Below are 22,972 nucleotides of genomic sequence, written 5' to 3'. Positions count from 1 at the left end.
CTCTTTCTTTCAGCTTTTGGACCAAGGAATAGCCATGTGTTTCAAATCATCCTTCTGTCCGCCGAATAACAACATGGCTAAAAACATCATTACTTTCGAACGCAAGGTTCTGTCTTCATTAAATGTGTTGGAGAAAAAACGATCTTTTGTGCCTACCAATCTCTCAAAAAGCCAAAGAGAGGCCATAAGTACACTTAAAAGTCAGCAAGAGGCAGTCATTCGACCAGCCGATAAGGGAGGCGCAGTGGTGCTGTGGTCTAAAGAACTATATAGGTTTGAAGGTAGAAGCCATGTTTACAACCAGAACTGGTACCGCCGAATAACTCAAGATCCGATGGCGGAGATTACCCATGAAATATCCAGAATGGTTAATGAGGCAAGGGAGAACGGAATATTGGGCCCGAAAGAAGCAGAATTTCTGGTAAAAAGATTTCCCCGGGTGCCTCATCTATACTTCCTCCCAAAAGTACATAAAGATCCGAACACACCGCCGGGCCGCCCCATCGTGTCGGGATGCGACTCGGTGTTGGAACCTGTTTCCAAGTTTGTTGACGTGTTTTTGAAAGAATTTGTTGTAGAAGTACCTTCGTATCTTCGAGACACGATGGAATTTATCAACAAGGTTGAGGGCCTCCAGTTTGATCCCACATCACAACTGTTGGTCACAATGGACGTTACGTCCTTATACTCGCAAATTCCACAACGAGACGGGTTAGATGTAATCGCAATGTACCTGGACAAGAGACCTCGTCCCCACAGAGTGCCCACGGAGCGAATTGTGAAATTCGCATCACTGGCATTGAAAAAGAATTTCTTTGTGTTTGAAGAGGAGATGTTCTTGCAAGTAAAGGGGTCAGCGATGGGCTGTCCCTTCGCACCGGAAATGGCAATACTATACATGGCCCAGTACGAAGAAATATTTGTGTACAATAACAACGCATATAATGCCCACATTCTGCAATGGCTCAGGTATATTGATGATGTGTGGTGTATTTGGAATGGTACACCACAGTCTCTTGAAGAATTTCACAACTGGTTGAATAACTGCAATCCGGACATAAAATTCAGCCTGGCGTACGATTCCAAAACTATGTCGTTTTTGGACGTCGAGATCAAATCTACCCCGGAAGGTCTCATGTCATCTCTGTTTCAAAAGAAAACTGACAAAAACAATGCCTTACATTACAGAAGCTACCACCCCAAGAGCCTTAGAAACAATCTCCCCTATGGACAATTTCTTAGGGTGAGGAGGAACTGTTCAAGAACTGAAGACTTCGAAACACATGGCTATTCCTTGGTCGAAAAGCTGAAAGAAAGAGGATATCCAAGTAAGCTCCTCAAACACTCCATGAAGAGGGCAAGATGGACACCCAGAGAGCATCTATTGCAGAAGAAAGAGCAAGTACCTACAGAACGGATGGTATGTGTATCTTCGTTTGGACCGCACACAAACCCTGTGCAAAAAATCATACGAAACAGCTGGCATCTAGTGGAAGAAGTCATTCCCGACATAGGAAAACCATTGTTTGCGCTGAAAAAGAACCGAAGTGTGGGCCAGCAGATCTCAACCACACGCCCCACAATTAAAAAAGACACACATAGCACACTGTTCAACATGAGCCCAGTGAAGGGACACCACAAATGTGGCACTTGCTCCGTGTGCAGTCTAACAATTGAAGGATCACATTTCACGGATGGTAAAAAACATTGGCGTCATGTTGATTTTACTAACTGCAAAGCAAGGTATGCGGTATATGCCATAGTCTGTCCCTGCAAAAAAGTGTATATTGGGAAAACCACACAAGAGTGCGTCAACGGATAATTCAACACAGTTCTCGAATCCACAGCAAAGTCCTTACAGCACAGCTGGTGTCCCATTTTCTGACAAATAAGCACTCTGTCAATGATTTGAACTGGACGATTTTATCAGTTATAAAAAACATTTTGGGGGCTGGAGGTGATCCGGATACACGCCTTGCACAAAAAGAAGCGTATCTCATCCTGAAATTCGACACTGCGATGTCAGGACTTAATGATCTCAATTAACTGAGTAATCTCTAACAATCTGGTCCGCCATTGCAAACTCTGCAACATCTGTCTTTCCTGGCATAGCGCTGCTCAGGTGATCGTGGGTAGACAATTGCAAATATTCCAACATAGATTGATATGGCAGTCCTTTCAGATAGGAAAAGATATGTCTGCAAACAATTAAAAACTCCTGGAACTGCATATCCCATCATACACCGATACTGCAGTTCCTTTAAATTAGAGCAGACACGCCTCAAGTGTAATCACGTGTCTCATTTCGGTGAGAAGATGGATGCCGGAGTGTAGAAGCTGCAGAATCGGTTACAAGTAAGCCCCTTTTCACGAACTCCAATCGCTACCGTTAGACAAATAACCCGCAGGTAAACAGCCCCTGACCGCATGCCCCTTGTGTCACAGCCAGCAACCTCGCGTGGCGGCTGCCGCTTCCCTGCTTCCTGCAGCCGTGCCGAGTTCGTTCCAACGAAAAAGGTAGAAACTTGCTTACTATGTTCGGCTCTATCTACCCACGCATTGAGACCGGCATAATAATTCTAAGCTTGTTTCTCTGCAGTGGAATTTCGGAAGCTTAAAAACATAAGAACACCGAGTCCTAGAAAATTGATCCGGCATCCACCCCCTCCGCCCATACCATTTGCAAAAAGGTATGTTTCTCTCTGAAGGGATAGTCAATCGAGTTTAATTCGGTCAGTCAGGCAGCACCTAAAATAGATACTTCTGGCTTTATCTGTTTACAGAAAACGGATGGGGGACGGTTAACAATTCTCGAACTCCCACGCATTACGAAAAAGGTAACTGTCTACAAGAGTGTATGAGTCTGGTAGATGAGAGGTCCCTATGAGGTAGCTCTCCTACTGATACCAATTTTTTAATTATTGTTCACAGTGACAGCGACCCCCCAGTCTGTGTCCTGAGGAGAACCCGCAGAATCCGATTGGGTTCGAAACGCGTTGACTTTCCATCCAAGATATAAAATATATGGGGCTTTATAGGAACTAAATAACACATTTTTATTGCTCAGTCCACCGTGTGCAATCCATATAATTAGCACCCTACTCTGAATTATAATATATATCTTGGCTTGGTGTTGACAAGTAGGCGGATGTAATTATCAGCTTGTCCACTTGTTTGTCTGTATTTTTATTTAGGACTGGTGCCTCATAATTACAACACCGAAGGCATTATACAGTTGTCTATGTGATTCTATGTGACAATTACTTTGTGATATATAATTGTTTGATATGCTCGTTGCACTCTATTGAATGTATTTGTTAAATAATTTGTTTGTTTTTGATGACATAAAAAAAATATTCTTGAAAAAATTGTTTTATAAATTACCAATTCATTCAACTAAATGGTTGTTCAACCTAGTAATTTAGTGTATTTGGGCAGGGAGGGCTGCATTCAGTGAATGTTTTCCAGACACAAGGTGCTCCATGCATTTCCCAGTTCAAACCGGTTGCTGGGGCACTCTGTCCCAGCTCTGGCGCGAAACTGAACAAAGGGAAAGGGGTGTAACCACCCCCTTCCCAGGTCCACCCATAGGAGGGACCTTAAGGGTAGTCCAGCCCCTAAACTTAGTATTCGTATAGGAGCCCAGTCACTAGGACTTTAGATTACCCTGGACGAAACTCTGAAACATGAATCCTGGACCTTCGACATTCCATTTCGACTGGAAAACGGAAGACATCTCCCTTGTGGTCAAGGAGTGACCACCCTCTTCAAACAGGCACCAACAGCAACTTTGCCTTTCTGCATTTTTGAGGCTCCCGTCTGATCCCGAAGAATCTGCGACACAGGAGACGGACTTCCAGACATCTCTGACCCCGACCTTCGCTGACAGCAAAGCTGAGACCCGTGGCGGGGACACGAGAGACGTAGGACCGGAACTCCTGGACATCCTGCATTTTGCAAGCTGCACTCACTTCACGAGGTAACTCAGTCGTGCATTGGGATGCTTGAAGCCCCAGACCCGACCACCATTTGCGCCAAACTCAGAGGCCCCCACTCCACGAGTGACCCGTGGGCCCAGCTTTTGCATTTCAGCTCGATGTGTCTTTGCGGTTCCTAGTCCGTTGGCTAGTGAGCCCCCCGAAGACTTTCCTTTACATCTAACTTGCTTTCCTGGTTGCTGCATGCTTGCTCCAACTTCCCTACAAAGGAGAAGTTCCTCAGACCTTGCTGGCCTGCTCCGAAGCCAATCTCGACATCCTGCGTGGGTTGCGTTTGCCAAGGCTTGAGGATTCTATATTCTATGAGGAGTCTGAGTCTATGAGGAGAATCCCTCTTCCCTGCCCCTTACGCCAACCAACGGAGCCGGTGTAAGGGGCAGCGAAGAGGGATTCTCCTCATAGACTCGCAGCAAGGAAGCGCGAGGGACCCCTGCGTTCACACGGTCTCATGGAGTAGTATACTCCTGATAAAACAGTCAGCTAAATAGCGGTTATCCAGTAGGTACATTGTATTACCTGCACTTGTAATTTTCACTTTTTTAGTATAATCATTCTGAAAAAAGTCGAGAAACGTGAGTAAGGTGGGGATTTGTGTACCCATGTCCCGAAGAAGGTGTTTTTACACCGAAACATGTTGACACACACATAGGAGGTGGCGCACATAGGTTACGCCAATACCTCCTCTCTCACCTTTTTATTAGTACCAGCCCGAGGGTCAAATAAAGTTTTTGTTACCCCACGAGCCAGGCACTTTTTAAACATCACTCACTATCGAACCCCACCACTGCACTCACATAAAAATTCCCTCACTCGCACCACACATAGCCACCATAAGTGCTCCCATGCAACCGAAGGTTGCAGCACGCCTTATCCCTTAGAGGGGTGCGAGGACCCCAATGATGAAGCATGACACCAAGGGGCCTGTTGGTGTGTGAGGGGTATCAAAAACAACCAGGGTGTTCCCAACCATCGAAGGGAAACTTTCTTCCGCCTTTTTCCTTATGGATTCTTTTTGTTTAAAAAAAAAAATATGTGAAAATGCTTTCACTGTATATAATGTTCACCATCTAAACACCATGCACATTTGTCACCCATTTGCACTTTTCGTTTGTTTATTATTAATCTTGACAGTCTACCTATGTAATGTATATACCATTGAATGAAGTAATTCTGTTATCAAATACATAATATCATTCAATCTTTGATCTCACATCCTATTCATTAAGTGCTAGGATCTAGATCTTTGTGTGTTAGAGAGCTTTCTTTCCTGATTAAAGCATCCCCAAATCGCTCTTGTTCTACCCGACAGAACCACTCTTGTTTAACCAGGATGTAAATTAAGCTAAAGCCATTGGCAAAATGAAAGCGCACATGGCACGCAGCAAATAAAAACAAGAAATAGCCACCATTGTTGAAGCCGGTGCCCCAGGTGCTGTGTGGGGCAGGGTGTAGATGAAAGAGAAAGTGTACCATGCGCTCGCTGTGCTGAAACGCCGTGATCAAAAGAGACATCCGCACACGTGCACCGTACGCATGCACATCTCCTGTCCGGGCAGGCACAGCAAACAGGAGACAGGGAGGGTACAAACATGCCTCCCTTCCAATTTAAAGCATGCATTTTTGACATGTGCTAATCAGAAGTATGGGTGGAGCTTCCACCCCACTTCCAAAGTAAAACCTAGGACAATAGTCTCGCAAGCGGGCAGCGCGTGCGCTGCGTTGGTAGGCGAGACCTAAAATGTGGTCCAAACACACGTCGGAGTATTTTTTTACTTTGTGGCCAAAGTACTCCTTCTGATCAGACTCTGACCCTTCAGCTGTCTATCAGACATTAATAATTAGGTATGGACATAAAGAAATATTATTGGGCAGCCCACCTTGCTGCCATCAAACCAAGGCACGTACCGAGCACCGGGAGATCACGGCTATGCCATGGACAGGTGGCTGCTACCGGGCGGAACATATAACAGAGCCCTCTATGCAAATCCCAAGAAACTCTCCTCAACCGGGCCCACCATGCATGCGATCCAGGTCTGGCACACGGTGAACAAAAGCTTAGGTTGGAGCCGTAAACTGCCGCTGGCTACCCCCCTATAGGATTAAGAGACACTTGGTAGTTTACACTCCTCCAAGGGTTTAAACAAGTGGGACCTCATCGGTATTTCTTGAATTGGCGATATCTGGGTGAAGAGTGACATGCTCAGCTTTGGCCAGTTACAACAGCAGTATGAGCTCGCAGACACTGAATGCTTCCGTTACCTACAGGTCTGACATGCACTAACCACTGCCTTAAAGAAGAGTTTCTCCCTCCCGGACTCCTCCCCACTTGGAGACAGGTTGTTGGACGGGCTGCTTCCTCAGAAAGCGATCTCACTAGCCTACAGAAAACTAGTCAATAACACGCCAGACCCCCTAGATAAATTGCATGGGAGAGGGATGGCTTACTGCTTGACGATGAGGAATGGAGAGAGGCGGTGGCCTCTCCTCGAGAGGTTGTGATCTCTGCACGTCTTCGTCTAGTCCAGTTGAACATTTTTCACAGAACCTACATCATCGGCCCCCAGCTGGTCCGTATGGGACGAGGAGAAAGTGGGGATTGCAGATGACATTGTGGGCACGTCGCCACCTTCATGCATATTCTCTGGGAATGTGAGCAGATTCGAAGATATTGGAGGGGGATACATGTGGTCACGAGAGAGGTCCTTCACAAAGAGGTTCGCCCAGATGTCAAAGAGATGTTTGCTTAATGTGTGGGAGCCCACCGACTTGACGGGGGCAGAGAGATTATGGGGCACTCTGGGAGCCACTGTTGCAAAGAGAGATATTGCTCAGCTATTGGGGGGGGGGGGGCGCTCACCTCCTACTCTTGCCACATGGTAAATGAATCTTGATTAGTGCATGTTCAGGGACAAAACTGTCTATGTGGCAAGAGGCTGTCTCCAAAAATGGTCCTGTGTGTGGGCCAAATGGGATTCCTACAGAGGAGATATCTGTGTCGCACCGACTGCTCTAAATGACGACGAGCCTTTATCCCCTTGATAAGTTTCTCAATCCAAGTGCTGTCTCAATGCACTTGCCTAGTATCCCAAATGAAATGCCATACTTTGTATTACATATGTGAAATGCCGATTGTTTGTTTGTTATAAAATCAAAAAAAAAGATATTTTAAAAAAAAAATTATGTATGGACCACCTTTCTAAAGGCGAACCCCACTAAAATAGACTGTTTGGTAGAAAGAGGCCCGCATTTGTTTGACCAGCAGACATCCGTGGGAAACAACCAGGCACACCTACTAGTGGCATATGCAAAACATCTTGGTATAACGTTGACTCTGAATTAACCATGGCCAATCCGGTTTCTCATTTGTGTGTAAAACAAGGGCTAATTAGCAATAACAAAGATAATATTAGTGTGGTAAATACTGATTTCCACAAAAGAAAACCTGAAGAGGATTATGAAATATCTGAAACATAGTCCTATGATCCTGGTGTCAGAAATATTTTACTCAAATAGCATTGTGTTTGATTCTGTCTAATTCGTTACTGACAAAGTTACAGAGACCCCAGCTCCATAAAGCCTTATTACTTGACGGTCAGAGCGATCGCATAACTGTTGCCCTGTGCGCAATACACTGGTCGCTTGTCATGTACAGCTCTAGTCCAGTCACTCAGCATTGTACATAAGACCTTCTTTGCATGGACCCTACATTGTTAGATAGAATACTCCAGTGGTATATGGCTTATGCTAACCAGGACACTGAATGATTACAGTCTTCTGGTTTGCACAGACCTTGCAAACTCAAGGTATTTGCCATCTTCCTCTCAAAATCAAGCGAGCGTCTGCATATCATTGCAGCTTAACGTTGAGCACTCTCCTCAAAATTGAAGGCACACAGCAGGCTCCAGGGACCTTTATTGGGTCCAAAACGTGGTGCCATATATCTCTTCTAACTTCGAGGCTCCACTTTGAAGTTTAGGGATCCCTGAAAAAGATGGAACGACTCTAAGCCTTCACCAGGGCATCAAAAGGGGGTAGTGATGAGAAATGAACATGTAGGATCTGTCTCCCTGCCACTTTCCTTGTGCTGTGCTGCTCTTCAAACTGACTGACTGATAGCATTCATGAAGCGCACAGTCCCCAACTTGATCCCTTAATTATGGTCCTAAATATCCTGCTAACCAAACATGCTGACCAAACAACTAAAGGCAATAGCTAGAGAGAGAAGGTGTCTGTTTTTCATCAGTTGGTAGGGTGTTAAAACCAAAAGCCGTTAATCCTGATGGAGCGACCATCATGTGATATTTCGTTAAATTTTGGTTCTGTGAGTAAGGCCTGACTTCTGCTAAAGAGGCCTTTCTTAGGGGTATAGGGCTGAAGAGTTGAATCGAAATAGAGCGGTGCTTGATGTTAAGGCATTTAAAGGGCTGGCTACTGATCCTGACGCGGATGCTAGCTTAACACACTCAACGAGTGTAAAGCTCTTCAGATTGCACACCATAATTTTGTTTGTTAAGGCCAAAAAAACAGATCTTGCAACTGCATTATGTGCTCTCTGTCGGTGATCAGTTAGTGATACTGGAAGTCCAGATTCCATGCGAGAGTGAAGTGAAAACCTGCACTTTACATATGATTTTTTTTTAAATGCGAGCAAACAATAGTCAATTCTCAACAAAATCCCTCACCAACTTTCACTAAACCATGTATTCGAGAGCAAGGGCTGGACAGCCAGAGGAAAAATGGAGTGAAGCCAACACACCTCCGCCTTCTTTGTACTAACAAAGGGAGATGACAGCCCAATGTCTAGAGAGTCAATAAAATGCTTCAATGAGAATTTATGTAACAATCTGTATATCTGCAAGATATCACTGTAGTGTGTTCTAGTTCCCTTCTTCAAGCGCAGGAATGTATAACTGAGGGGCTCTCTCACTGTTCTTCATGCTGCGGATGTGAATGCCCTCAGTCAGTCTTCAAGTGGTAGCACATATTTTATCTCTATTTGAAGCTACATGCATAGGGATTCAATTAATTTAATTACTTTGTCCTTTAAGAAGTGAACATGGAAAAGAGTTGGGCTATTAATCTGAAAGAAACACGTTAGTGTTAGATTCCTTACCTTAGAATATCCCCAGGCGTCAGTCTGGATCCGGAAACTTTTGCGTAGCAGTACCCCTGCGCGTCGGTAGGCGTCGTCTGCAGGCGTCCCCTGCGGCTCCGCGTCCGTCGTCGGCGTCGTGCGCCGTGATGACGTCGCTGGAGTATATAGACGCCGCCTCCGCGCGCTGACGTCAGTTCTTCTTTTTTCCGCGCCAGTGGACGCAGATCTGAAGAGCAGTACTCCGGTCTTTTGACCAAGTTTTTCGATTGTTAATTCTCTAATTGTGCCTGATAGGATGCCTGGGTTCAAGCACTGTGATGACTGTGAGCGCACGATGTCGGTCACAGACCATCACCGCCTCTGTCTCCGGTGTCTGGGCCCCGACCACGACGTGGACTCCTGTGTCGACTGCCGGGCCCTCACCAACAAGGCTAGGCGGGAGCGGTCCCGCAAGCTACTGGAGCTCCGGGTGTCGGCCCCACGTCGGGACCGGGAGCGGTCCCGGTCCGGCCGGAGGTCGAGAGAGCGTTCGAGGGAGCGATCGCGGAGCCGCGCCGAGCGTTCCGGGAGTCGACACCACTCGTCAGGCTCATCAGGTAAGAAGCACAAGAAGTCGGGGCGTCGTCATCGTACCCCCGACTCCCCCCCGACGCTCGCGCAATGCGGCCGGGGGCTCGGGTGACCCCAACCCCGCGGCTCCGCGAGAGTCGCCGGCGCGGCCTGCCTCATACCCTCCGGTCCCTGGGCACGGCGCGACGCCTGAGGAGATCGAGGCGTTCCTCATGGCCATGAGGGCGCTCGCTTCTCCGACTGGGCCTACGGCGCCTTCGGGCCCAGTGCTACCGTCTGGGGGCCCTGGCGGTTCGGGTGTCACTGCCTCGGCGCCGTCGGGTGCTCCGGCCCCGGCGCCGCCGACGGCTCCGACCCCGGCGCCGCAAGGGCCTTCGGGATCGGCGCCGGCTGGTCTTCCGGCCTCCCCGGCGCCGTTACCATCGGGGTTACCCCTGACGCCGCCCCCGCGCGGCGCCGGTTCTCCGGTGCCGGCTCCGGCCGGCGGCGGGGTTCCGGCGCCGGCTCCGGGCGGCGCCGTCCCCTTACCTTCACCGACGCCGAACGCGGCGCCGGACGGGCGTCGCTCGACGCCGGCCCCGGCGCCGATGGGGCCCATGAACCCCGAGGAGCCGGTCTACATCGTTGACTCCGAATACGGAGAAGATGAAGAGTTCGGTGAAGGTTGGGAGGGGTCCGAGGACCCTCTGTCACGCGAGTGCCAGTATGACCCGGACTGGACAGGTGACTTGGGGGATGCCAGTGGTCTGGACGACTCTCCTAACCCTGGTTTGATCTCTCCTCCTTCCGTGGCATCGGTGGAGGGAGCTGCCTATTCTGTGGTGCTGATGAGGGCTGCCAAGGCCTTACACCTTGAGCTCCCCGTCGCGGCCGTGAGGCCTAACATCCTCACCGAGGTCTTCAAACCGCAGTCATGCCCACAGGAGCCACTGCTGCCGTTTAATGAAGCCTTGTCAGACGTTCTGTTGGGCACGTGGTCCAGGCCCGCTTCAGGTGCGCCTGTTGATCGGAACGTGGCCAGGCGCCACCGTCCTTGTCCGGACGACCCCAAGTTCCTGTCTACCCACCCCACCCCTGAGAGTCTGGTGATCCAGGCCTCGACCTCCCAGTCCGCATTCCCGTCGGCCCCGCCCGACCGGGAATCCAAGAGGTATGACCAATTTGGCAAGAAGGTCTTCTCGTCCATTAGTTTGGGCCTGCGGTCTTGCAACACCGCTTGCCTCTGGGGCCGCTACACCCACTCTGTGTGGGATACGGTCGCGGAACTGCTGCCAGAATGCCCCGTGGAGGTGCGGGCAAAACTCGGTCAGGCTGTGGCTGAGGGCCGAGATGCAGCGAAATATTCGATACGGTGTGGTCTTGATACGACCGACTCGCTGGGCAGAGCTATGTCAACGACGGTGGCGATTCGTCGACACGCCTGGCTGAGATCCGCCAATTTTTCGGCTGATGTCCAGAATACCTTGATGGACATGCCGTTTGATGGCTGTCACCTGTTCGGTGACAAGGCGGACCACGCGCTGGAACGCTTCAAGGACTCCAGGGTCACAGCCAAGTCCTTGGGTCTCAAGACCCAGCGTCAGCAACCGGGTTCGTTTCGTCCCTTTCGTGGCCAAGGAAGGGGGTGCCCCCACACGTGCTGCCAGCCACGCGCCGCAACAATCCTTTCAACGCGGTGGCGGCCGTGGAAACCGCCGTGGTGGCGGTCGGGGACAACGGCGGGGTCAGACCACACCTTCCCCCGCAGCATCTACCCCTAAATCCTCCTAGTCCGTGCTTTCGGCCCCATGTGACGCCAGTGGGTGGCAGGGTTCGCCATCACCACGCTCACTGGCGCACGATCACTTCGGACAGGTGGGTGCTGCAAATCGTCCGAAGGGGCTACTCCCTCCCCTTCGAGACCTCTCCTCCAGCCATGCCACCGCAGAACCACCGTGTGTCGGGGGACCACTTGACACTTCTGCAGGAGGAAGTTACGGCCCTCTTGGCCAAGGGGGCCATCGAGCGCGTTCCTGGGCCAGAAGTAGGGCGTGGTTGCTATTCCCACTACTTTCTGGTGCCCAAGAAGGACAAGGGGGGCCTACGTCCTATCTTGGATCTAAGGAACGTCAACGGCTTCCTCCGGAAGGAGAAGTTCAAGATGTTGACGTTAGCTCAGGTCTTGGCTGCTCTAGACCCACAAGACTGGATGGTAGCGTTGGACTTGCAGGACGCCTATTTTCACATTCCCGTCCTGCCGGCCCACCGGCGTTACCTGCGGTTCACGGTAGGCCTGGAGCACTTTCAGTTTATCGTGCTCCCCTTCGGCCTTACAAGCGCCCCACGGGTGTTCACAAAGGTGATGGCGGTGGTCGCAGCCCATCTGCGCAGGTTGGGGGTTTCAGTCTTCCCCTACCTAGACGACTGGTTGTTGAAGGCGGGCTCGCCCCAGACAGTCGTCCACCACCTTCAGATGACGGCAGACCTCTTGCACGACCTGGGGTTCTCCATCAATGTGCCGAAATCACACCTGTGTCCCTCTCAAAAGCTCCTTTTCATCGGAGCGGTTTTGGACTCGGCGCAGTTTCGGGTTTATCCTCCGGAACGGCGGGTTCGGGATATTCAGGCTTTGATTCCCATCTTTCAGCCGCTATCCCGAGTTTCGGTCAGGTTGACGCTGCGGCTGCTGGGACTGATGGCTTCCTGCATCCTTCTGGTGCATCACGCCCGGTGGCGGATGCGGGCTCTGCAGTGGGACCTGAAGTTTCAGTGGGCACAGCATCAGGGCAACTTGTCCGACCACGTCTTGATCTCGGAGGGCACTGCGAGACAACTGCAGTGGTGGCTTACGGACCGCGATTGGGTCAGGGGCAAGTCCCTCTCCCTTCCCCAACCGGAGCACGTTGTCGTGACGGACGCGTCCCTCCAGGGCTGGGGTGGCCACTTGGGAGAGGCAGAGATCAGAGGCATCTGGTCTCCGGCGGAGTCCCGGCTTCATATCAATCTGTTGGAGCTGTGGGCGATTCGTCTGGCACTGAAGGCATTCCTCCCCTTTGTCAACGGGAGTGTAGTGCAGGTGTTCACCGACAACACCACCGCCATGTGGTACTGCAACAAACAGGGCGGAGTGGGGTCGTGGACCCTTTGCCAGGAGGCTCTGCGCCTCTGGCAATGGCTGGAACGTCAGGGCGTGACTCTGACGGTTCAACACCTGGCAGGTTCTCTGAACGCCAGGGCGGACGAACTCAGCCGTCGGTGCTCGATGGATCACGAATGGCGTCTGAACTCGGACGTGGCGCAAGGCATCTTTCTGCAATGGGGAGAGCCTTGGTTAGATCTATTCGCCACAGAAGAGAACGCGCAATGTCATCAGTTCTGCGCGTTGGAGTTTCCAAGACGGCACTCGCACGGCGACGCCTTTCGGCGCGAGTGGAGTTGCGGTCTGTTATACGCCTTTCCGCCTATACCACTTCTGCCCAGAGTGCTGAAGAAGATCAGGCGCGACCGGGCCCAAGTTATCCTTGTGGCTCCGGACTGGGCTCGAAGGTACTGGTATCCCGAGCTACTCAGCATGTCAGTCGGTCCCCCGATCCGCCTGCCCCTTCAGGAGGACCTTCTGTCGCAGCAGCAGGGGACGGTCCTCCACCCGAACCTGTCCAGTCTCCACCTCCATGCTTGGAGATTGAGCGGCGGCAGTTGAGGCCATTTGACTTGCCTCCTGAAGTCTGTGATGTTATTCTGGCAGCCAGGCGTCCCTCCACTAAGTCGGTATACGCCTGTCGGTGGAACAGATTTGTGGCATGGTGCACAGCGAAGGCTGTGGATCCTCTTTCTGCCCCTCTTTCGGAGGTTCTTCTGTTTCTTCTTTCTCTTGCCCAGCAGGGCTCTGCTCTGGGCACTATCAAGGGCTACCTTTCTGCCCTTTCAGCCTTTTTGAGGCTTCCTGATCAGCCTTCTTTGTTCAAATCCCCGATTGTAACTCGATTCTTGAAGGGCATCACTCGCATGTTTCCATCTGTTCCGTTTGTGATGCCTCAGTGGGATTTGAACCTGGTTCTAACTTTCCTGATGTGTGCTCCCTTTGAGCCCCTTCATTCTTGTCCTCTCCGTCTCCTGACTTTAAAGACGGCTTTCCTGGTTGCCATCACCTCTGCCAGGAGAGTGAGTGAGCTCCAGGCTCTTTCTGTCCAACCTCCTTTCCTGTCCATCCATCCTGACAAGGTGGTTCTCAGGACTAGACCTTCTTTCCTGCCCAAGGTTGTTTCGGCCTTTCACATCGGGCAGTTCATCACCCTCCCTTCCTTCTTCCCGCCTCCGCATCCTTCAAAGGATGAAGAGCGGCTCCACCGTCTGGACCCAAAACGTGCGCTTTCATTTTACATGGATCGCACACGCCAGTTCCGGGTGGATGACCAACTGTTTGTTGGCTACGTGGGTGCGAAGAAGGGACGGGCGGTCTGTAAACGGACCATCTCTCGATGGGTCGTTCTCTGCATCAAAGCGTGCTACTCTTTGGCTCGGAAGGAGCCTCCTGTTGGGCTGAGGGCCCATTCCACTCGGGCCACGGCGGCTACCACTGCCCTGGGCCGGGGAGTCCCCTTGCAGGACATTTGCCAAGCGGCTACGTGGGCCTCGCTGCACACATTTGCGAGGCACTACTGCCTGGACAGTCAAGTCCGGAGGGATGGCTTCTTTGGCCGTTCTGTCCTCCAGGACTTTCTGGTGTAGTTTTGTATTGGTTCGCAGACCCACCACCGGGGTTGGTATTGCTGGGGTATGTATTCTAAGGTAAGGAATCTAACACTAACGTGTTTCTTTCAGATGAACAAGTTACTTACCTTCGGTAACGATATATCTGTAAGAAACATTAGTTAGTGTTAGATTCCTTACCGAACCCACCCATCCTCCCCGTTCTGCGAACTGATACCTAGGGTTAAGGACATCCCTTTCAGGGCCCTAGTTTTACATGGCACCAGTGTTGGTTCTCTCATGGCTCTGCGTCTCCTGGCACGGAAAAGCTGTGTGCAAAGAACTGACGTCAGCGCGCGGAGGCGGCGTCTATATACTCCAGCGACGTCATCACGGCGCACGACACGGACGCGGAGCCGCAGGGGACGCCTGCAGACGACGCCTACCGACGCGCAGGGGTACTGCTACGCAAAAGTTTCCGGATCCAGACTGACGCCTGGGGATATTCTAAGGTAAGGAATCTAACACTAACTAATGTTTCTTACAGATATATCGTTACCGAAGGTAAGTAACTTGTTCAACATTTACATCAACTAGCTTGTTAGAAATTTTTGATAACCGTGTTCCACAATGACATTTGAATAACACTTATTGTTTTGTTTACCTTTATTGTGCAGTTACATACAGGACCGGGAACAGATGTGTGTTTGCGATGGACTATGTTGAGGGAGTTAAACATGTAGGCAAACTATGTGCGGATGAGTGTGATAAAATCCAAGATGCATTTATGTTAAGTTATTGGGTTTTATAAATTGCATTGTTCACCTTAATAGGTTTCTCAGTAATGCAACAAAAAAACCAACAGCTAAAATTAACAAATATGTGACCGTCCTCCACAGCATTATACTGTTGACATAGGACAAGAGGAAGAGAGTTCAGTTTCACTGCTGTTGCTCTTGAATAAGCGCATTCCGCCTAGAAATTTACGCTTGACCTTCGGGACTATCCAAAAGAAGTTGGTCTGCAGAGCTTAGGTAGTGACTTGACTTATGCAAGTGAAAAAACATGGCAAGAATGGGGTGTTCTTTAGCCTCAACTGCTTTATGATCCAGGCACAGGGCTTTAAAGACCATGCATTTCTTGATCAGTAGCCAATGTGTAAAAGTAAGAGTGGGGGATGGGGTGGGTTAGGGTTGGGTACACCCACACTCTCTCTTAATTTCAGAACCAGGGTTTGCGTGGCTGCATAATTTGTAATCCAAAATCTGTAGATTAACCAGGCACTCTGCTGCCATGAAACACATTACTGAACATCCTCTTCACTTAAAAGGCAAAGTGCAGATAATTCAATAGGGTTAAGCAGGGTGTGGATGAGAAAGAGCTGATGTAGCTCTTCATTCCTACTGTCTAGAGTAGAGGAGATGGGACATTGTTTCCATTAAAGAACTCTATAATAACATAACATTTCTCGTTGAAAATGAATATGTCAGCAAGTCTAGCAGGTTCCCTTGTTTAAAAATAGATGCAATGATGTTGGGGGCAGAAGAATTATTTGGATTAAATAAGCTGTTCCAGTGCTCTCAGCACGCATATATGCATGATTAAGCCTAAGCTTTTAACTTTAATAGCAGGGTCATAGACTGGACGACAAGGGCCCTCAAGATTCCGCAAGAATGTTTTAGATCCGCAAGATCAAGAGAAATGCAACTACTGCTTGTGAAGTCTTGTGACTAGAAGTGCAATGTGGTGTAAAGCTAGACCGGAGTATCATACTGCTCTGAGACCAGATGATGATCAGATAATATAGTTGCTGTGGCTACAAAATTTGCAAAGCTTCTGCTGTAATCTTTATTTCAATATAAGTAGCACTCAAGAAAAGCTTATCTTGTTTTCCCCACCTTTGCACCCCAATAATAATAATAATGTTAAAAAAAAGGTGACCGAGAAGTAGTCCAACCATGGAACAAGAATGAAAGAAAATGATACACAGCCCATGTCATTTAGTATGCAAAGGAACATTTAATCCAACCAAACTGTTTTTTGACTAGGGCCAAATTCTCAAAATGAAGATTTGAATGATCTAAGATAGACAAATATCTGCCACTTCCCGCCCCCCAAATGGGTGGTCTAGAGACCAATAGCAAATTCAGCTCCGTAAGGAAGAGTTCCATAATCTATGCCTATAAAGTTTTTTATTTAGTATATTTTTTCAAATATATTTTTTGAAAACATGTCTTAATATATTTAATTCAGTTTCTCTTGGATCATCTAACCCACTGTCTGCATGCATGTTGTGGTTAACTCAACACAGTTCTGTATAAGTTCTGTATTATCCCTTTAACGTTTACCAGCTATGGCATTTGTGACCACTTTAGTATAATAGAGATCGAATAGGTTCTTTGAGTGCCATTTTTATATTCATTTCAGTGTTTACTCAACATTCTGGAAGCTGTCCATCCAATGAAGTACAATCCTCGGTTCTGAAGACATCCCATACACTGAATCTGTTCTCATACTCTGTTTTAGGGTCTGTGAAAAAGCATGTAACATTCTGGAGAAAATTCAGACATAAGCAGTTTATAGTTTGTTCTAGTCGTAGTCCATTTATAATGCCAGACTCAAGACAAAAATTGACATATCCGATTAGACGAGGACCAGTGAGCAAAAGAAGATGTGGGGTAAGGAATGCATAAGTTAGCATGCCAAGCATCACAAAGGAATATTTTGAGAGATGCTGTAATGTGACAAGCACTGGTTTATGTGAATACAAGCAACGCTTCTATGACTCCTCAACACATCTTTGCTTTATGACTGAACATCAACTACTGGTGCTGCTATCTTGCAGTGAGGGGGCTGTGTGGGAGATTCAACTTGCATGATGTCCAGAATTGCATTCTCCATTTATACCGTTGTGGAAATTCCTTGATTTACATGGTGTCCTGGATTGCATTTTCAGTTTGCAATCCTGGAGTGGGTTCTGCCACGCTCACTTTTTATACATGAGCAACAGCTACTGCTTCAGTTACATGGACTTGAATTAATCATGAAAATAAGCGAACATTCAATCAAACGGAGTCCTTGCTCCACACAGCAAGGCTGAAAAAAGAGCATGTTCAAATCTGCACTGAAACTGGCTGTGTGACCATCACAGTCCCTTTTCAGGCAACCAACTGCTATATTTGAATTGGTGCTCGTATTTCTGAAAACCTTTTTACCTCTTTTTGGACCATTTGGCCACCCTCAATTGTCCCTCGGACCCTATTTTGTATCCTGATGATGATTTATCTACTCCTGTTTGAGTTGAAACTTCATCCAGTTTCCCGCTTGTGAACTAGATCTTTGAGTTTATTTGAACATTGCATAGTTTAAATAACTGCCTGCAAAGTTGCCTACTTTAGCCCATTGGTCATATAGCTATTATTCTTTCACATAAGTTTGACTCAGGATCCAGCACTGAGGGTCTTCACAATCATGGAGCACATAATTGCATTTTCTTTTACCTACACATTTTTAAAAATATTGTTTTAGTGCAATTTAGTTGTGTGAACTGATTTTCATATTGAAGTAATAGATTTTTAACCAAAATATGTCAATGTAAATTATTGAATTATGTGATTAAATGAGCTCTGCTTAGAACCATTATCTGCTGATCAGGTGTTGGAAGCGGCATCTCAGGGGGCATGAGGTTGTGTAGTCCCCTTCAGATGAAGAAGCCAAGCCAGACAGGCAACTAATGCAGCAGGAGGCAAGGGAAGCTGAGGGAAGTGAAGCAATTGAGTGACAGAGCAGGAGAGAGCAACAGAGAGATATAGGAATTAGGATGACCGCATATGATTAGAGGGCGTATTTAAGGGTTTACAGTCCTTTGCTCATGCAGAATCCCTCTTCCCACAGGCAGTGTCTGGCTATGGCTCCCAGGATGTTCTTCCCTTCCGTACGATCAAGGATGGAGAGCTTTTCTTCGTCGAGGACCGAGAAGTGAACCTTGTGGAGCTGGCACTGGCCACAAACATCCCAAAGGGCTGTGCAGAGACTGCTGTGCGAGGTGAGTGAACTTAGTCCTTGAGGATTAGGCAAGTGAACCCAACCTTGCAGTATGATTTGCATGTCCATATTCATAAGAATGCCATGCAAGGCTAGTTCTCTTAATACACACTGCTGGTTTTATTAGCAATGATTTGGGGATATGTACATAACACATGTGCAAAGTGTATATCCTTCACTGTGACACTGCCATGCAAATACGTACCCTACCTTTCTGACTATTGTGCTAGATGCGTCTTCTAACTCTTACTGCATTGCAACAAGGAGACTGGCATTCAACGAACGTGTTCCCAACATTTCTGCACAAAGCCAAAGTCTCTTACATTGAATTTGACTTTTAAGGTCTTTGGCTGAGTCGCAGACCCTTTTTGTGAGTGTATCTTACACTGAGACTGTTCGATCGGAGACTTCATTGCATGAACGGGTTACAGCATTTCACTTCATTCTCTTTCCACCTCTGAGGTAATAACAATCTTTCTGGCCATAGTCTGTGCTTAAGGAGTCCTACCACATTGTTTATTTTGTGATTAATACCAGGCGCCCTTTATAATCATCACTTCGTTTGTGATTAGAAGAAATAATAACTTGCGCGCTATAAGGACTACCTTGGTTGTGATACTCCACTCAAATTGAGGAGTGGGTATTTACAGAAAATTGATTGTTTTTTTTTCTTTTTTAGGGTACACTTTGTTGTATATATAATGTATATATTGCATTTATAGGTCTTTTTTTGTCTTTTTGTATATTGTATAAATTTTGACCTCCTTGTCTTATGACTCATATCTTTGTCCTTGTTAAATCAGATCATTTAATGAAGACAGAAATCACTATAAAAAACAGGATAATAAATTGTATCTTGTTTTGAAGTAGCTCATGCTTCATTGATTCCTCAGTACCCTTTCTTCTACTTATTCATCTTTTTGATGCTCCTTGCCCAGGTATGGGAGGGTAATTTGGGCTAAACCCCTGTTTATTATATAGCATAGTCTGTGCTACTGCATGTTTATGTCAGTTGGATAGATCTTTTCTGAGAGGTGTTTTTTTCAGAAAATATTGGTAGTGTGATACTGCGGTCTGCAATTGGTGATGTTTTCCTGTATGCCTATTGGTTTTTAGTAAATAAACACTTTACTGGCTTTTCTAAGGGAATACACAATAGAAATCTCTCATTCTCTTTGTAAATTAAATATTTTAAGACAAATGGACAAGAAAATGTTTTAATTTATTTTTAGCAGACCCTTAAGGGTTGATTATTGGTAAATATGGATGCATGGTTCGGCCTGTTAGACTCTTTATCCAAGTTTTAAAAATCTTTACTGGAGTGTAGCAGGACACTTATTGCAAAGGCCCTATCACCCTCCCAATTAGATTACTCTAATTCCCTCTTCTTAGGTACTTCTGCCAAGTCTTTCCACAAACTTCAGACACTTCAAAATGTTGCAGCTCATCTTTTAGGGGTCCTGACAAGTCACTCCAGAAGGGGGTCTCCAACAGCTGGATTGGCTTCCTGTGGTAAAGCGAATCACCTTTAAATCTCTGCAGATCACATTCAGAGCAATTCACAAGAAGGGACCGCTTTTTACCAGCCGAGATTCAGTTGGTACAGGCCAGGAAGAGATTTGCATTCCAGCAGTAAACTACTCTTGACTTTACCTGGCGTAAAGCGAGCTAGAACAGGGAGTCGTGCCTTCTCTTATCAGGCTGATAAACCTTGGCACAACTTAGGAAATTAGACTTGAAATCATGGTTTAAAAAAGATCTGAAGGCTTTTCTGTTTAATTAAGGTAAATCTACTGGTCAATGTCTTTCTACTGGTTAAGCGCCAGGACGGTCTTCGACCTGCTGTTTGCGCTATGCAAAAAGTATTTAATTCATTCATCAATAAATAATACAGATATAATAAATGGAGACAAAGTCATTGAAGGTTTGCCGCATATAAAATTTGTTACATATTGTGTCTAGTACTTATTGTTGCTGGTATCATCCATTGATGATAAAATGTATATTGCTGACTAAAGATAACCACATCTCTAAGCTTTGTCATCCCAATGCTTCCAAGCCACTGTAATTAAGTCAGGATGAAGAAAAGCATATAGTCTGTCTGGCAATCTTTGTAGGGTTGACATAGTCTTAGGTGCTCAGACTCTGTTCCAAAATCTGACCTGATGTTTGAGAATGTTCCACTTGTGCAGCTGTGATTACACATACGTGCAACAAGCAGAAAAAACTATTGGCTGGCTGCTTCTCAGTGAAATAAATATTATTTTCATCAAGAAAGAAGGTAAGGATTCCTAACCTTCTATCTCAGATGTGCGGAGCAGAATCTCTCTGGCATTCCAATCGATCACCAGGATCCCAATATATTGCTGACATCAGGCATTGAAGTTGATGGGCTGGCAGTAAATGATAACCAAAGAGACACCCTTGTTGCATGGCACCTGGTTGTTGTCGGTGGCCATTTACACTGGGCTTAGTGCCTGTGAGGTCATCAGGTTATGCAAAGTGGGAGATATATGGGAGAGACATCACATGAAGGCCTTCGATCAACTGAAGGCGGATTTCTATTTGCATAATTCTCATTTTTCCAATACCTACAAGTCAGGCACAATTATGGAGGAACATAAGGCTGACCTATTTGCAGTTTTGTTTGAAACTAAGTTGGTATTAAAAAAGATAGAGACTAAAGGTGTTCCCTGCATTTATAGTGCTGTAGTTTTGAACACCCCAGATCCCCTTCAATCTCTAAAAGATAAATGGGAATATGGTTTAGGACTGTTAAAAGAGGATGACTGGGTGAAGTATCGCTTGATTGAGTATATCTGCTCGCCTCTGCCTGATACAGTTGAAGTATTTTTACCAAATATATTATATGCCCTCCAAGCTGCACAAGATGGATAGAAGCATGTTATATGTCTTGGATAACACTCAACTGAGGGTACCTTCATCCATGTTGTGTGGGAGTGTCTGGTGATTCAGTTCATAAACTTTATTTCGATTAAAATATCACAAAAGTTGGTACATGACACAATAGTGGTGAATTAAAAAAGCACAATAAAACCGTCCATAAAACACGTAAATTACCATCAATTCACTTATAGTGCAATTCAAGCCAAAAATGTACACTACACACATTAAAAACCATAATAAAACAGAGAGAAACCCTGATAAGTCTGGCTTTTGTAACATTTCGTTCGCCAATGCAGCAAAACAGAAATACCACCGGACTTTGTGCGAAAAGCTCAGGCAAGAGTTTTAAAGTGCATTGTTCAGGGTACAGTTATGTGGCGTTAATTATCACAAGGTATCCAGTTTTAGATGGTTATTATAGCAACCCATCGCTAGATATCAACATTAAACTTTGAGCGAATAACCCACACACGTCCTAAAAACTTGGCGACAGCGATCACTATCGACTCTTCCAATGAAGTAGTTAGAATCCTAACAGCCTCATTGCTCATCCTAGTTCCCATGTTCTGACAGACTGGTTTCAGCCATCTTTGCCTAGGTCTGTGATAGGCAGGGCAAACAATTGAAATGTGGGCCACTGTCTCTACCATATCTAAACAATAGGGACAGACACTGTTATTCGAACCTTTCCATTTCCTTGTGAATGCCTTAGTAGGTAGAGAGCCCACCCTAAATTGGGGGTATAATTTTCTTTCATTGGGAACTTTAATTAGGTCCCAATAGCCCTCAAACTTGGCTTCATGTTTTTGATCAAGAAATGCTGTAGACAGAGACGGCCCGTTGGAAGACACATAGCGCGTTGAAACAACCATGTTCCAGTAGGCTGCCTTAAACTCTGCCTTTGATGGAAATACAGCAACCCCTGGATCGGTCCATAATGTACTTATACCCATCCTATTAAGTGTATCCCTCACACACTTAAGCCATGAAATTTTGTTTAAGACATCCGAGTTTTTGACATCGTTTAGTGCAGACGCATAGTGTTTTAACTCAGGAGTCACCCAAATCCTCCTCCAGTAAACAATTTGCCTAAACTTTGCCACATCCTTAATGGAGTGGCAACCCAGGTCCAAGAACAGCGGTAGCAGTGGAGTTGACTGGGGGAGCCAAATTAAAGACCACAATAACTTGTTTTGTCCTAGTGCCAGATTGTCCAGGTTAGCATAGCCCCACAGTTCCGCCCCATAAAGGATGGAAGCACCAATTTTGGTATTATATATTTCAAGTACCGGGGCTATCAGTTTCGTGTGTGATGATTTGTGCTCCTTAGTCAAAACACCTGACAATTGGGCATGCTTAGCTGTAATAAGATCTACTTCTAGTTTCCAAGTCACTTTGCGATCAATATGAACCCCGAAATAGGAAAATGTCTGTTTGTTCCAATAGCCCGTCCGTCATACCAACACTACCAACAATCCGCTTATGCTTGTGAAGGACCATGTACTTGGTTTTGTCCACATTAACAATTAAGTCATGGTCCCTACAAAACACCTCAAATCTAGTGAGGGCTCTTTGTAGGCCCATTCTAGTCTTGGAGAGGATGATGGTGTCGTCGGCAAACATAAGTAAAGGGATCCCTGTCCCTGCTAGAGAGGGTGCGTCGGTGACAAATTCCTTAAAATAACTCACC

General features: G+C 46.9%; 1 protein-coding gene across 1 annotated transcript in view; it reads left to right on the top strand.

The window, feature by feature from the left end:
* The window catches only part of TAF6L (TATA-box binding protein associated factor 6 like), a 229,050-nt gene that overhangs the window by 86,141 nt on the left and 119,937 nt on the right, over positions 1-22,972 (top strand). Inside the window, exon 6 of the mRNA XM_086938108.1 lies at positions 18,226-18,376. Within this exon, the coding sequence (XP_086794234.1) occupies positions 18,226-18,376 (151 nt within the window). The remainder of the gene's footprint in view (positions 1-18,225; positions 18,377-22,972) is intronic.

Source organism: Lissotriton vulgaris, chromosome 9, assembly GCF_964263255.1.
Source record: "Lissotriton vulgaris chromosome 9, aLisVul1.2, whole genome shotgun sequence".
Taxonomy (NCBI): Eukaryota; Metazoa; Chordata; class Amphibia; order Caudata; family Salamandridae; genus Lissotriton; species Lissotriton vulgaris.
Note: the sequence above shows the minus strand (reverse complement) of the source record. Positions and strands in the feature narration are given on the sequence as shown.